General features: G+C 45.9%; 1 protein-coding gene across 1 annotated transcript in view; it reads left to right on the forward strand.

Moving 5' to 3' along the window:
• LOC141148165 (uncharacterized) overlaps window positions 1–2893 on the forward strand; it is a 39895-nt gene extending 37002 nt beyond the window's left edge. Inside the window, exon 5 of the mRNA XM_073635351.1 lies at window positions 2277–2893. Coding sequence (XP_073491452.1) covers window positions 2277–2632 — 356 coding nt within the window. The 3' untranslated portion in view covers window positions 2633–2893. The remainder of the gene's footprint in view (window positions 1–2276) is intronic.
• Window positions 2894–16224: the final 13331 nt, after the last annotated feature.

Below are 16224 nucleotides of genomic sequence, written 5' to 3' on the forward strand. Positions count from 1 at the left end.
TTACCATTACCTGGGTATCCGTTGTTCCACCTGTAGAATAATTAATAACACTTCACACTGATTGTAATTAACCAGAATGTAATTTTACTGAGACTGGTATAAAAGGTCATTACAATAACTGTATTGTCACACAAACATAATAAGACATTACGATGAATATTCACAACTTATTAATATGTAAAGATTTCTTGGATGACCCCTGCAGGAGTGTCTCCAAGTGGGACTGATGCTCAGAGTGACAATGCCTTGACACTGGGCACCTTCCCACTTCCAGCATGCTGCACTTATCACAATAATGCAAGGCTATCAAACACAGCGCAGTACAATTACTCAAGAGCTCCCCCTGCTTTATGACGCAGTCCCTTGTTACTGTGACTGAACACAAGGCCTTTAGTGAAGAATGTAGTCTCTGGTCTTCTGTCTTCTGCTAGCTATTATACTGCAGTGTTTGTAATCCAAGGGTTTAACAAGCAAAGAAGTAATATAAACTGATGATTGAAAACTGTTCTTGTTGTGTAACGCACTTGTAACTGCCTCCGGTATAGTTGTCTCTAAACCACACAGTGTCAGTTATCAGTGAAGTATATGCTTGAGGCCTGCTTGAACTCAGTCTATTTGCATGAGACCTCCCTGTGGGACTGCAGGTCCCAGCAACTCTGTTGGATGAGTCGAAGTGTGTAAAGTGCATTAAAGAATGTTGGGCGACAGCCCTCTTACCACACCAGGCCCGGAAAGCTGGATGCCTCCGCTCCGCAAGATCTCAGTGTGTTTGATGCGGCCACGCCGTTACGCGGTTCTGTTCCACAAGATGACCGGGAGTCCTCAGTTACCTCCGTCAGGTGTCTCTGGATCCTTCCCGATCCGACCACAATGCTGCTCCAGCATGCGGTGATGTAAGGCAGAGTCAGTGCGGAGCGGAGCGACTACTTTGTAGGCCGCGCTCTTCGGGACACCCACACAGATCCCTGCAAGATGGCCACGCGTCCAGGAGAGAAAGAAAATGGCCGCTCTGGGCCTTTTATTAACTATCCAGCATGCAATTCAGTCACTCAGTGTTCATGGGTAGGTGAGTGAGCATGATGGGTAGGTGAGTCCTTTCACAAAGTAATTAAGTCACTTCCTGTAAGGCTTTCCCTATGCTCTTCAAATAAAAAATAAACAAAGTCTCTTTCACATTTATACCACTAGAGGGAGCCAAATACCAATTTATAGCATCGTCCATTGTTTAGCATTACATGGCAGTAAAAGGCAAAAATACTAGCATTACATAATGGCATCATGCTTACCCCTAACAGAGATGGTCTGACACTATAGCATGCTTCTATAGCTTCTATTCCCATGGTTAAGCTGCAAAGGGGTGGAGCGAAACACATTGGGGGCTTGGCCTAGCTGGAGTCCCAGCTGAGGCTGCCATTTATCTCATTTCATGTACATGGATCTGCTTCATGATGTGTTGGTTATGGATCTCTTCCTTTGACATTGCTGCAGCTCAGAGCTAGGATGAGCTGCCTTTCCCTGTCTGCACTCACAGCTACTTTACCCCTCTACCTGAGCGGCACCTAAATTTAAGTTTCTGTGTTCTTCAGCTATAGCAGCCCCTTTTCCAATGAGGCAAGCAGGCCTACAAGCACTTGGTTGCCCCCAAGACTTATACACAATACTATAGTGCCTGACCACCATGCCAAGACAGGCGCAAACTGAGTACAGCAAACCGGTACAATGATGGTCCATGTACAAGGCAGGCAAGGTTCAGAATACTCAGGGTAAATCCGTAGTCAAAAGGCAGGCAGAGTTCAGAGAATAGTCGATATAAAATCCAAGGTCGACAACAAGGGAATACAATCTAGCAGAACAGGACAGATAAAGGGGGCTTGGAACACATGTAACAAACACAATATCACAAACCTGAGACTGCAAGCTCGGTTGGCTTAAATCAGTTTTGGTCTCCACCCAGAGACTGGCCACATCAATCTGCTTGCAGGTGGACAGTCAGACAAGGATGCATGATAGCCAAAACCAGAATGCTGGAATGAGACCAGCAGCTGTCAAAATACAGGAGTGTTAACACGCTCCTAAAAAAAATGGTTGTCTTTCCTCTGTCTATCTCTTTCTTTTGCTTCTCTATTTCAGCTTATTCATCTAGAAAAAGGCTGCAATTATGCTATCTCCCTTCTCTTCACCCAGATAATTGGCTTTCCTCTATCCCCCTCTTTATCTCCTCTCGTTCATGAACCGGCTTGAACTTTTTACTGAAGTCCTTCATGTTGATGTTCCAGGCATTACCCCGTACATTGTCCTGACACACAAATACAGTGGTGGAGTGGAGTCCATGAAGTCCGTCTTTACAAACATGGGGATAAAAAAGATATACACCATCGAAAATTACACCACAGAGTGCCAGTCGGTGGTGAGAGAGAAACACGAAGAGATCATCGAATTCCTCACTGAGGTTTTGGAAGACATCAAATTCCGTGTGATACATATGGGGGATCCCAGAGAGGAAAGACAAAGGCATTATAAGTTCATAATAAAATATATGAAAGAAACCAGCGACCTGAAGAAAGATGAGGATTATAAAAACAAAAATAGTGAGGAGTCGGGGAAAAAAAAAGGTCCATGTTTTCTCTTTTAAAATAATACTTCTTAGATTGTACAGCCCTAGCTATATATCACAATCTTTGTGTGCCATATAAAGTTATCAATTATGTAGAAAATAAATGGCGGGTAAGGTCCAGGAAGGTCTACTTCAATACCTTCTATACATATAGACAAAGCCCATGGGACTTTCATTAGAAATGCCAAACAGAAGTAAGAAATCTAGAAAAACAAAAGTGTATTGCATAAATACAAAATATGTTAAAAATGCACATAATAAAGTATGCATTAATGAGCAGTTGGGATATGTCTGTCATATATTGCTTTACATGAGTATATTAACTGTCAGGGATCTACCAGCACCAGACCGGGGCACTTGCATGCGCCTATGCGCCGGCGCGCCCCTGTACAGACACGGCATCAAGCTGCTGCTGTTGCTGTGCATCAGCGCGGCGCTCGGGCGCGCGGCGTGTGTGCGTGCGCGCGCGCGTTCGCGTTAGCGCCGGTTTGGCGCCACTAAGCACATAAAAGCTTCCCTGTTTCATGGGAACATCGTTGCTTCGTCTCAGCTCTGTGATTCTGTTTGAACCTGCATCTGATTGTCTGCTACCTGATTTGACCCGGCTTGTTTGACCATCCGACCTGCTCCTATCCCGACCCGGCCTGCCTGACCATTCTGCTGTCTTATCTACTACCGTTGCCAACCTCTGCTTGTTCACCGACTCTGCCTCTGCCTGCTGTGATTACCTGTACCAAGTTACCTGCCGACTCGGACTGTCTGACTCTGCTTGTTCCTGCTGCTTCCACTTGCTGTTGCACCTTCAGCTTCAGCTCCTGTGATCTCTCATCTTCAGTGTGTCAAGTCTGCTGCTGCTTCCAGTCTCCACTCACCTGCAGTCCAGCCATCCCAGGAGGGATCTCTGCCTCCACATCAGAGACTATACTCCAACAGGCACTCCTACCCCACTGCGCTCAGGAGACCACTGTCCCCACTCCAGTGGCTCCTGAACCAGCGTTGTATGAGAGGTCTTCTCCTACAGTCAGGCTCTACTACCAGGTACCTAACATTAACAGTAGCATAATGAATGCAAATAGCTGAACTATTCCATAGATATTATTTTATCATGAATATTCTCAACGCGGTTTGTGAATCTCAGCTCACTTCATCAGGAGAATCATTGTTTGACCAAAAATTAACCCAACTGCAAAAATAAAGGATGGGAGTTGGATCTCAGTCAATGGATGCATAAGAGTCACTGTAAGGTGCCTGTTCAAGGAGCGATGGAAGAGCGGGAAGCCAAATGCCAGGGCTGTCACAAGGGACTAATGGAGTAAACCAACCCCTTAGAACAGCAGGTTCCACTATCTTGACCTCACCCTCTACAGCCTGCACTCCATGTCTCATGATTGCCTCTTTAATGAGACAGATAGCCTCTATGACCAATGACTAGGCACAGAGATGGTAGAGGATGGGACTAAGTGGAGGCTCCCTGGTGGACAGTTAGTAGTAGAGCTTGAAATAAATGAATAGAAGGTTGAGAAAAGTGACCCCCCCCCGCACCAAGGTCTCATATTATATTCATAGAGCTTTATTTTATTTGTAAATGGTGTTCCCATTTACATTGCATAACTTAAAAATTGCAGTTTACCCTTTTTTAGATGCTCTATTCTGAACCCTCTGGCAAGGAAAAATCCTACATACACTACATTTCCAAAAGTTTTGGGACGCCTGCCTTTACACGCACATGGACTTTAACGGCATCCCAGTCTTAGTCCGTAGGGTTCAATATTGAGTCGGCCCACCCTTTGCAGGTATATACATTCTGGACAATTTCATGCTCCCAACTTTGTGGGAACCGTTTGGGGACGGCCCCTTCCTGTTCCAACATGACAGCAAGGTCCATAAAGACACGGATGAGCGAGTTTGAGGTGGGGAATCTTGACTGGCCTGCACAGAGTCCTGAACTGAACCTGATAGAACACCTCTGGGAAAAATTAGAGACTGCAAGCTAGGCTGTCTCGTCCACATCAGTGCCTGACCTCACAAATGCACTTCTGGAAGAATGGTCAAACATTCCCATAGACACACTCCTAAAACTTGTGGACAGCCTTCCCAGAAGAGTTGAAGCTGTTATAGCTGCAAAGGGTGGGCCAACTCAATATTGAACCCTACGGACTAAGACTAGGATGACATTAAAGTTCATGTGTGTGTAAAGGCAGGCGTCCCAATACTTTTAGACAACAAAACAACAATAATCTTTTGCGTTTGGGTCATAGGTGTGCGCAGCCTATTGCATTAGGGTGTGCACCCCAAATGTATTAAAACATGGACGGTGTTAGTAGGCAGTGGACTTTTCTGTAGGGCCGAGGTTGGTGTCAGTAGGGCAGTGGACAGTGTTTTTTATTTCTATTATTTTATTTTTTTACAACTTTTTAGGAGCCTCATTGGGGGGCTTTGGTGTAATGTCAACAGGGGGAATCTGCACCGCACAGGGTGATTAGGGTGTGCCCAGGCACACCTGGCACACCCCCTGTGCACACCTATGGTTTGGGTGCTTAGTCTATGAATAAGTGGTGCGGCCAACCCTCTTAATCAAGCAGTGCCTGCAGTCTTGCTGCCCTCCTCAGAACAATGGGTATTCTTAAAACTGAAACATAAAAAGAGGAAAGCAAGGCGCACTGACCCTGTGCATTACCAGTGGTAAATTTTATTAGAAAGCTGTAACAGCAATAATCATACTCACAAACAAACATTTAAAAGAGCCTTATGAGTAGGTGAGACTGCGTCTTTGAACGCCTGTAACCCGGACCTGATGTTGGAGGGGTCAGATGGCATCACAAACAACTGACGCGTTTCCAGAGCATACCCTCTTCCTCAGAGCCAAAGCGGTCAACTGAAGTTAGAAGCCAATTGGCTCCCATGCACAGCTGCACCAGATTTGGCACTCTCCAGTTTTAGTAAATCAACCCCTTTCTGTCTTAACAAAGGGTTAGAGGTGTAGAGGGTGGGCTTCTTGCTTTGTATGCTAATGAGGACAGACCTGGGACAGGCTCAATCTAATATTGTTAAAAATCTTTGCAGTCAGCCATGACACCAACCCTTGTGAAACGTCTAAAAAATAATAAATATATATTTTTATTTAAATTTAGGAATTCTGTGTGAATGGGAACACATAACAAACATATCATGGGGTTTCCTTATACTGTATCTTACTGCAAATGTGGTACTATTTACTGTTGTATTTGATCAATATATTGCAGCTGGAATTTGTTTTCAGTATTTCTATCCTTCTGTTTAAATATATTGAACAAAAAAAAAATGTTTTAAAAGAGCCATCATTTCTGTTATCTCTGGTTCTACAGATGAGCTAAATGTACAGTATCTCACAAAAGTGAGTACACCCCTCACATTTGTGTAAATCTTTTCTTCTATCTTTGTGACAACACTGAAGAAATGACACTTTGCTACAATGTAAAGTAGTGAGTGTACAGCTTGTATAACAGTGTAAATTTGCTGTCCCCTCAAAATAACTCAACACACAGCCATTAATGTCTAAACCGCTGGCAACAAAAGTGAGTACACCCCCTAAGTGAAAATCTCCAAATTGGGCCCAAAGTGACAATATTTTGTGTGGCCTCCATTATTTTCCAGCACTGCCTTAACCCTCTTGGGCATGGAGTTCACCAGAGCTTCACAGGTTGTCACTGGAGTCCTCTTCCCCTCCTCCATGACGACATCACGGAGCTGGTGGATGTTAGAGACCTTGTGCTCCTCCACCTTCCATTTGAGGATGCCCCACAGATGATCAATAGGGTTTAGGTCTGGAGGCATGCTTGGCCAGTCCATCACCTTTACCCTCAGCTTCTTTAGAAAGGCAGTGGTGGTCTTGGAGGTGTGTTTGGGGTGGTTATCATGTTGGAATACTGCCCTGTGGCCCAGTCTCTGAAGGGAGGGGATCATGCTCTGTTACAGTATGTCACAGTACATGTTGTCATTCATGGTTCCCTCAATGATCTGTATCTCCCCAGTGCTGGCAGCATTCATGCAGCCCCAGACCATGACACTCCCACCACCATGCTTGACTGTAGACAAGACACACTTGTCTTTGTACTCCTCACCTGGTTGCCACCACACACGCTTGTCACCATCTGAACCAAATAAGTTTATCTTGGTCTCATCAGACCACAGGATATGGTTCCAGTAATCCATGTCCTTAGTCTGCTTGTCTTCAGCAAACTGTTTGTGGACTTTCTTGTACATCATCTTTAGAAGAGGCTTCCTTCTGGGATGACAGCCATGCAGACCAATTTGATGCAGTGTGCGGCGTATGGTCTGAGCACTGACATGCTAACCCCCCACCCCTTCAACCTCTGCAGTAATGCTGGCAGCACTCATACGTCTATTTCCCAAAGACAACCTCTGGATATGATGCTGAGCACGTGACCTCAACTTCTTTGGTTGACTTCTTTGGCGAGGCCTGTTCTGAGTGGAACCTGTCCTGTTATACCACTGTATGGTCTTGGCCACCATGCTGCAGTTCAGTTCAGGGTCTTGGCAACCTTCTTATAGCCTAGGCCATCTTTATGTAGAGCAACAATTCTTTTTTTTTTCAGATCCTCAGAGAGTTCTTTGCCATGAGGTGCCATGTTGCACTTCCAGTGACCAGTATGAGAGAGTGAGAGCGATAACACCAAATTTAACACACCTGCTCCCTATTCACACCTGAGACCTTGCAACACTAACCAGTCACATGACACCGGAGAGGGAAAATGGCTAATTGGGCCCAATTTGGACATTTTTACTTAGGGGTGTACTGACTTTTGTTGCCAGCGGTTTAGACATTAATGGCTGTGTGTTGAGTTATTTTGAGGAGACAGCAAATTTACACTGTTATACAAGCTGTACACTCACTACTTTACATTGTAGCAAAGTGTCATTTCTTCAGTGTTGTCACATGAAAAGATAGAAGAAAAGATTGATGAGAAAAAGAAAAGATGTGAGGGGTGTACTCACTTTTGTGAGATACTGTATTTGCCTAACTTGATTTTGCAGTGAAATTACAAATTTTACCTTTCATAAAGTGTTGTCAAAATTAGCTCCAAATGTCTTCATTGGGACTATTTAAAGTGATTGTAAAGACAGAAGTCACTTCCGGTTCCGGCGCCGCATGGAGTAGCTGCTCTCCTCATCAGCTCCCGCAGCTCGACTCCAAAATCTGCCTACAAAGCTGGCAAACCCGCCAAAAACACCGGCACTCACCCCACGCCATCCCCGGTCACAGGATGGACCGATTCGTAGAAAAAACCGGCTCGCGACTGTACGCGGCCGCGGCAGCACGGACCCCACAGCTGCAAATCGAGGCCCCGGCTTCGGCCTACACGGAGCCTCTCACAGAGTCAGAGCCTGACATGGAGGTAAGCGGTGCTGCGGCCCCCTCCCCATCTGCTGATGCAACTGCACAACCCACAAGCTCATCCAACACATCCAGTACAGAAAGGATAGCACAGGCTGTGGCAGCTCTCCTCTCCCCAATGATAACAGCCTCGGTGGAGAAGGCTGTCAGCGCAGTCATGCAACAGCTCCAGGCCCAGCTAGGGGAACATGCCTCCAGGCTGAATGAAACTGAGCACCACATAGCTAATATTGAGGAAGAACTATACCACTCTCAATCCTCAGTGCAGGCCCAAGATAAAACCAACAAATATATTCTTGAAAAGCTGGACGATTTGGAAAATAGATCCAGAAGGAGCGATTTGTGGGCATCCCAGAATCGCTGCAAACCTCAGCTCTCACAGACCTATGCACCAGACGCATTCCTGAAGCACTAGGCCTGCCAGGTCCCTGCACAGTAGAACGGGCACATCGCATGGGAACCTTCAACTCAGATCGCAAATCGCCCCGTCCCATAATCACAAAATACCTCAATTACTCGGATAAAGCTTACATCCTGCAAAAATTCAGGCAATCCAGATCTCTTCAAATTGACGGCATGAAAATCCTGATTTTCGCAGATTACTCTATTGAAGTGTCCCAGAAGAGGAAAGCCTTTCAACAGGTTTGCTCGGAGCTGCATCATCAACAACTCAAATTCACTTTGGCGTTTCCAGCTACCCTCCGACTTAAAGCCCCAAATGGCGACCAGCTCTCCTTCCATGACCCAAAAGAAGCTGAGGCTTTCCTACGATCGCTACACTCAGGCCCCAACCTCAGCCCCTCTCCTAGAGCGGCTCCTGTCAACCGTGCTCTAGACCAAAGGAGCCCACGCAAAGACTCTCCAAAACGGTTCAGAGCTTCGGCACCGGACCAACACCGCTCCACACCTCACTGAGGACCACAAGCACGGTCCCACATTGCTACACCATACCGCCTCGCCTCTACGGCTATGGTGGTCTAACTCTTAACGGGATATCCTACTCAAGAGACGAAGTTAAAATTTTTCTCTCAAGCTTGTTCTCTCTTCCTCACCAGGCAAATCAGCTACTGGTAGGCCAAGCAGTTTCTCTTATGTTTTTTACATACTGTTTACATTTTGCCAACTGGTAAACTTGATTTTGTTATAACTAAGGTGTTGACTCTCTCCCCTGGCTCTCCTGTGTAACCAACTCCTCCATCAATTATTGCACAACCCAAGCTGCCAATGCTCTTCACCCCCTTAAATACGGGTTCTCAAATACAGCAGTCTCTGGGTCTTGCGATGGGAGTTGGCCTACACAGTCGACTCCATGCGGAAAAAAGCGAAGTTTATTGATTATGTTTTATTGTTTCTCTTTTCTACCCCCCTCCTTCTAGACCCCTCCCTATACTACGCACCCCCATCTTATGGTACACACGCCCTTAGCGGTTATACAAACCCTCGTTCAGACAAAACAATCCCCTCTAGAACCCAGCCTACTTTCACATCACACCACCAACTATTAACAGGTGAAAATCATACGATATCTTCACATATCCCCCCAGTGACCCCTCCTATATGAAACTAGTCTCCTGGAATGTTTAAGGGCTTTGTTCACCCAATAAGAGAATGAAAATCCTCCGTCACCTTAAAAGACTCAAAACCGACATTGCCCTACTCCAAGAAACCCACCTCTCCACCTCTGACTTCCACCGCATGAAAAAATTATGGGTAGGCACAGTACTAGGCTCAGATTCCAATGGACGCAAAGCAGGAGTCCTGATACTCATTCACAAAAACCTGCCATGTGAGGTCCTATCTATCAAAGCAGATGCACAGGGTCGCCTTATTTCAGCCCACATCAAATTAGGAACCAAGGAAATGATAATATCAAACATCTATGCGCCCAATAACCCCACAAAACAATTTTATAGTGAACTTTCAACATGGCTCCTTAGCGACCCGACTCTCCCGCATATAGCTGGCGGAGACTTTAACTCCACAGTTCACCCGATAGACGACAGATCCACTTCTAAGCGCACATATCTCCCCTCAGATCTCGATTCACAAACTTTACTAGCCTCAACGATGGAATCCCTCCACCTACACGACATTTGGCGACTCCGGCACCCAGCTGACAGAGAATTTACTTTTTACTCCAATCCCCACAACGTCTTCACCAGAATTGACTATCTCTTCTGCTCAGACGACCTTCTACCACTGATATCCGACGCGGACATTCACGACATTGCCATATCCGACCATGCACCAATCTCGACCACGATTGATAACCCTGATTTACACCCGAATCCTAAAATATGGCGTTTCCCTTCTTATCTCCACAACAACTCTGACTTCCGACAATACATGGAAAACGTCTGGTCAGAATACACTTCAACCAATGCTGAACACTCCGAAAACCCCAATTTATTCTGGGAAGCAGGCAAAGCATTCCTCAGAGGCCGTATAATCTCCTATGCAGCATCCTTTAAGAGAAACACAATCAAAAAATACAAACAAGCCAGCTCCCGACTGCACCTAGCCCAAAGATCACTATACATAAACAACTCCAATGATAACAGGAAGGCATGGCAATCAGCAAAACAATCCTTTGACACTTGGGCCGAAACCCTAGAACAAACAAAAAAAGCCTACATGGATGCCACCCTCCACAAATTCGGCAATAAGGCAGGTAAACTCCTCGCAAAATTTATGTAGGGGACCCTATTGTCCGACACACATCTCATCTCTCCGTGACTCTCTGGGTAACATAAAAACCACCCAAAAAGACATAAATGGAACCATGCTACAATACTACTCATCCCTATACAGACCAGATCCCATAAACCCTGCGACAGCACAATCCTTTCTGGAAAAGGTAACCCTCTCTCAAGTATCACCCTCACAGTTAGAAGCTCTAAACGCCCCAATATCCCTCCATGAAATCTCCACTACAATTAAAAACCTAGCTCCTTCGAAAGCCCCAGGTCCTGATGGATTCACGGGAGAATTCTACAAGTCCCTACAACCACTCTTAGAATGCAAACTTCATGAAGTATATCAACATATATGGTCAGAGGGAACATACCTACCCACGGGCAACCAAGCCATTATCAAATTACTAGCCAAAAAAGGTAAAGACCCCCAAGAACCAGGCTCATATAGGCCTATCTCACTTCTAAACCTGGATGTCAAAATCCTTTCCAAAGATTTGCCACAAGATTAGCAGACATCATACCCTCTCTGATACACCCTGCCCAATCAGGGTTCGTGAAAGGCAGAACTGCCACCATGAACATCAGGAAGGTAATGATGGCCCTGGAACATGCCAAATGCAACTCAGAGGGAAAGTATGCTATCATCACCCTGGACGCGGAGAAAGCCTTCGATAATGTCAGCTTCGAATGGCTTTCTCTGGTCATGAATAAAATGGGATTCTCCGGTCCCTTCGCCCATCTTATAAACACCATGTATACCGCCCCAGCTGCTAGACTGGTGGCGGCAGGCCTCCTATCAGAGGAATTCCGCCTACACAAAGGAACTCGGCAGGGTTGCCCCTTATCACCACTCCTCTTTAACATTGCATTAGAACCACTATCTAGGTATTTATCACACGTAGCCCCACTAAACGGCATCCCCATCGGCAAACAGGAGCTTCGCACCTCACTCTTTGCGGACGATGTCCTTATATTCACAGCAAACCCCTCCTCTGACATGCTCACAATTAAGCTAATCTTTGACCAATTTAGAATATGCTCGGGCCTTCGCATAAACTACAACAAAAGTGAAATCCTCCCCCTAGGCACCTTATCCAACCCTCCTTGGACACAGAATTCCATATTCTCGGTAGCACAATCCCACATCACCTACTTAGGCATAAGAATAGGAAAACTACCCTCCTCTCTCTATCACCTCAATTACCCACCTTTACTCAAAAAGATCTCTCAAGAACTAGCAAACTGGATGGATCTGCCTCTTTCGCTACTGGGAAGATGTCATCTAGTGAAAATGGTCAGCTTCGCCCGCCTACTTTATCCACTACAAACCATTCCCTTACTCTTGCAGCATAAAGACACAAAAATTCTCAACGAGGCAATATCCAAAATTTTATGGCGAAATAAGCGACCACGAATTGCATTCACTAAACTTTACCTTCCCAGGCGCGAAGGGGGTATTAGTCTCCCTAATGTCAGGATCTATAATTTAGCCTGCCTCCTGAGGATAAGTTTAGATTGGGTAGCTCAAACATCTCGTTACTCCAACTTTTACCTGGAAACTGAAATGGTCAACCCATACTCCCTGGTAGCTCTCCTCCACTGCAAGTGGAAATCCATTCCTCCGCTCCTTCAACATAACCTCCTACTTCGGGACACAGCAATTGCTTGGAGGGAGATCCGGAAAAGCCTCAAACTTTCACCGTTTATTTCTAGACACCTCCCAATACAAGGAAACCCGAGCTTTCCCCCAGGTCTGGAACGTCAGCCATATATCACCTGGCAACAGAAAGGCATCTCCAACTTTTCTTCACTTTGTGATTCAGAGTCTGGCCGCCCCATCCCTTTCAAGTCATTAGAGACATTCCAACTTCCACAGTCACACATATTCCATTATGGTCAATGTATCAGCTTTCTCAAAAATGCTTGCAGAGACGATCACAAAAGATTTAAAACGTCCCTATCGGACTCTCTTCTTTTAAAGGGCTCCTACAAAATCTCAGACATATACCAGCCTCTCCTCCTAAAAGTCATTCCCTCACTGGAGACCTCATCAGCAGCTAACTGGGCAAAAGACTTCCCTGATGCCGACTTGGTCAACAAATTACTTCAAGGCCTCAACACTATTCACAAACTGGTGCCCAACGAATCCTGGAGGGAAACCCAACTTAAGATCGTCCATCGCGCCCACATACCTTTCCTCTCGAACAAACAAGCTCAAACCTCCTCCACATGCCCCTTATGTCTACACCCCAGGCCTTCCTCGACCCATCGTTTCTGGTCATGCACTTACATATCCGCCTTCTGGGACCAGGTCCTACAGTACATATTCGAGGTGACCCTGCTAAAATTACCTAAGGACCCCCTACTCCTCATTTTCGGACACTGGGACCCCCAACTGTTATGCCGCGTACACACGGTCGGACTTTTCGTCTACAAAAGTCCAACGGACGCTGACGGACTAAAGCTGGCTGGTAATCCGATCGTGTGTGGGCTTCTCCGGACTTTCAACGGACTTTTTTAGCCTCAAATCCGACGGACTTTAGATTTGAAACATGCTTCAAATCTTTACGTCGTAAGTACGACGGACCCCGAAATCCGCTCGTCTGTGTGCTAGTCCGACGGACAAAAACCCATGCTAGGGCAGCTATTGGCTACTGGCTATGAACTTCCTTATTTTAGTCCGGTGTACGTCATCACGTACGAATCCGTCGGACTTTTGTGTGGTCGTGTGTAGGCAAGTCCGTTCGTAAGAAAGTCTGCCGCAAGTCCGCCGAAGGTACGTCGGAAGTCTGTTGGACAGGCTGTCGGACTTTTGTAGACGAAAAGTCCGACCGTGTGTACGCGGCATTACCCTGGTCACCGAACTCTACCCCTTCACGCAAGGATTGGATCCTGATATGCCTCCTATTCGCTAGAAGAGCCATACTAAAAAACTGGATCTCCAACACATGTCCCAACACCTCTCAAATCAAAAGGGATCTCCTACAGTTGCTCTACAAAGACAGGATCAACATGGACTTTACGAATGAAAGAACCAAGACACGCTTCCACCACAAATGGGGAGCTTTCATGACCTCAACACTCTCTCCCACGGATATAGTTCATCTTGAGACTTTCTCTTTCCTCTATCATGATCCTCCCCCCCCACCTTAGATGGAATGATTACCCCAAACCAAGGTTCTACAACATAAGGAATCCAACTCTTACCAAATACTACAACATAATCCAAGACGTCTTCACGCTCTTCAAAACTCCATATTCCCCCATATAGGAAGATGGTGACCACAACTGCTACAAAGGACATAAATGCTATTACCATAAAAATTATAATTATTATTATCATTTTAACCTGTATTTTCTACCCACAGGCTGCATTGTTCCATCCAAAACATGAACTGGGTGTTCTCTGCTAGGAGCTGCATCATCAACAACTCAAATTCACTTTGGCGTTTCCAGCTACCCTCCGACTTAAAGCCCCAAATGGCGACCAGCTCTCCTTCCATGACCCAAAAGAAGCTGAGGCTTTCCTACGATCGCTACACTCAGGCCCCAACCTCAGCCCCTCTCCTAGAGCGGCTCCTGTCAACCGTGCTCTAGACCAAAGGAGCCCACGCAAAGACTCTCCAAAACGGTTCAGAGCTTCGGCACCGGACCAACACCGCTCCACACCTCACTGAGGACCACAAGCACGGTCCCACATTGCTACACCATACCGCCTCGCCTCTACGGCTATGGTGGTCTAACTCTTAACGGGATATCCTACTCAAGAGACGAAGTTAAAATTTTTCTCTCAAGCTTGTTCTCTCTTCCTCACCAGGCAAATCAGCTACTGGTAGGCCAAGCAGTTTCTCTTATGTTTTTTACATACTGTTTACATTTTGCCAACTGGTAAACTTGATTTTGTTATAACTAAGGTGTTGACTCTCTCCCCTGGCTCTCCTGTGTAACCAACTCCTCCGTCAATTATTGCACAACCCAAGCTGCCAATGCTCTTCACCCCCTTAAATACGGGTTCTCAAATACAGCAGTCTCTGGGTCTTGCGATGGGAGTTGGCCTACACAGTCGACTCCATGCGGAAAAAAGCGAAGTTTATTGATTATGTTTTATTGTTTCTCTTTTCTACCCCCCTCCTTCTAGACCCCTCCCTATACTACAGCACAATCCTTTCTGGAAAAGGTAACCCTCTCTCAAGTATCACCCTCACAGTTAGAAGCTCTAAACGCCCCAATATCCCTCCATGAAATCTCCACTACAATTAAAAACCTAGCTCCTTCGAAAGCCCCAGGTCCTGATGGATTCACGGGAGAATTCTACAAGTCCCTACAACCACTCTTAGAATGCAAACTTCATGAAGTATATCAACATATATGGTCAGAGGGAACATACCTACCCACGGGCAACCAAGCCATTATCAAATTACTAGCCAAAAAAGGTAAAGACCCCCAAGAACCAGGCTCATATAGGCCTATCTCACTTCTAAACCTGGATGTCAAAATCCTTTCCAAAGATTTGCCACAAGATTAGCAGACATCATACCCTCTCTGATACACCCTGCCCAATCAGGGTTCGTGAAAGGCAGAACTGCCACCATGAACATCAGGAAGGTAATGATGGCCCTGGAACATGCCAAATGCAACTCAGAGGGAAAGTATGCTATCATCACCCTGGACGCGGAGAAAGCCTTCGATAATGTCAGCTTCGAATGGCTTTCTCTGGTCATGAATAAAATGGGATTCTCCGGTCCCTTCGCCCATCTTATAAACACCATGTATACCGCCCCAGCTGCTAGACTGGTGGCGGCAGGCCTCCTATCAGAGGAATTCCGCCTACACAAAGGAACTCGGCAGGGTTGCCCCTTATCACCACTCCTCTTTAACATTGCATTAGAACCACTATCTAGGTATTTATCACACGTAGCCCCACTAAACGGCATCCCCATCGGCAAACAGGAGCTTCGCACCTCACTCTTTGCGGACGATGTCCTTATATTCACAGCAAACCCCTCCTCTGACATGCTCACAATTAAGCTAATCTTTGACCAATTTAGAATATGCTCGGGCCTTCGCATAAACTACAACAAAAGTGAAATCCTCCCCCTAGGCACCTTATCCAACCCTCCTTGGACACAGAATTCCATATTCTCGGTAGCACAATCCCACATCACCTACTTAGGCATAAGAATAGGAAAACTACCCTCCTCTCTCTATCACCTCAATTACCCACCTTTACTCAAAAAGATCTCTCAAGAACTAGCAAACTGGATGGATCTGCCTCTTTCGCTACTGGGAAGATGTCATCTAGTGAAAATGGTCAGCTTCGCCCGCCTACTTTATCCACTACAAACCATTCCCTTACTCTTGCAGCATAAAGACACAAAAATTCTCAACGAGGCAATATCCAAAATTTTATGGCGAAATAAGCGACCACGAATTGCATTCACTAAACTTTACCTTCCCAGGCGCGAAGGGGGTATTAGTCTCCCTAATGTCAGGATCTATAATTTAGCCTGCCTCCTGAG

The sequence above is a fragment of the Aquarana catesbeiana genome, linkage group LG06 (genome assembly GCF_042186555.1).
Source record: "Aquarana catesbeiana isolate 2022-GZ linkage group LG06, ASM4218655v1, whole genome shotgun sequence".
Lineage (NCBI taxonomy): Eukaryota > Metazoa > Chordata > Amphibia > Anura > Ranidae > Aquarana > Aquarana catesbeiana.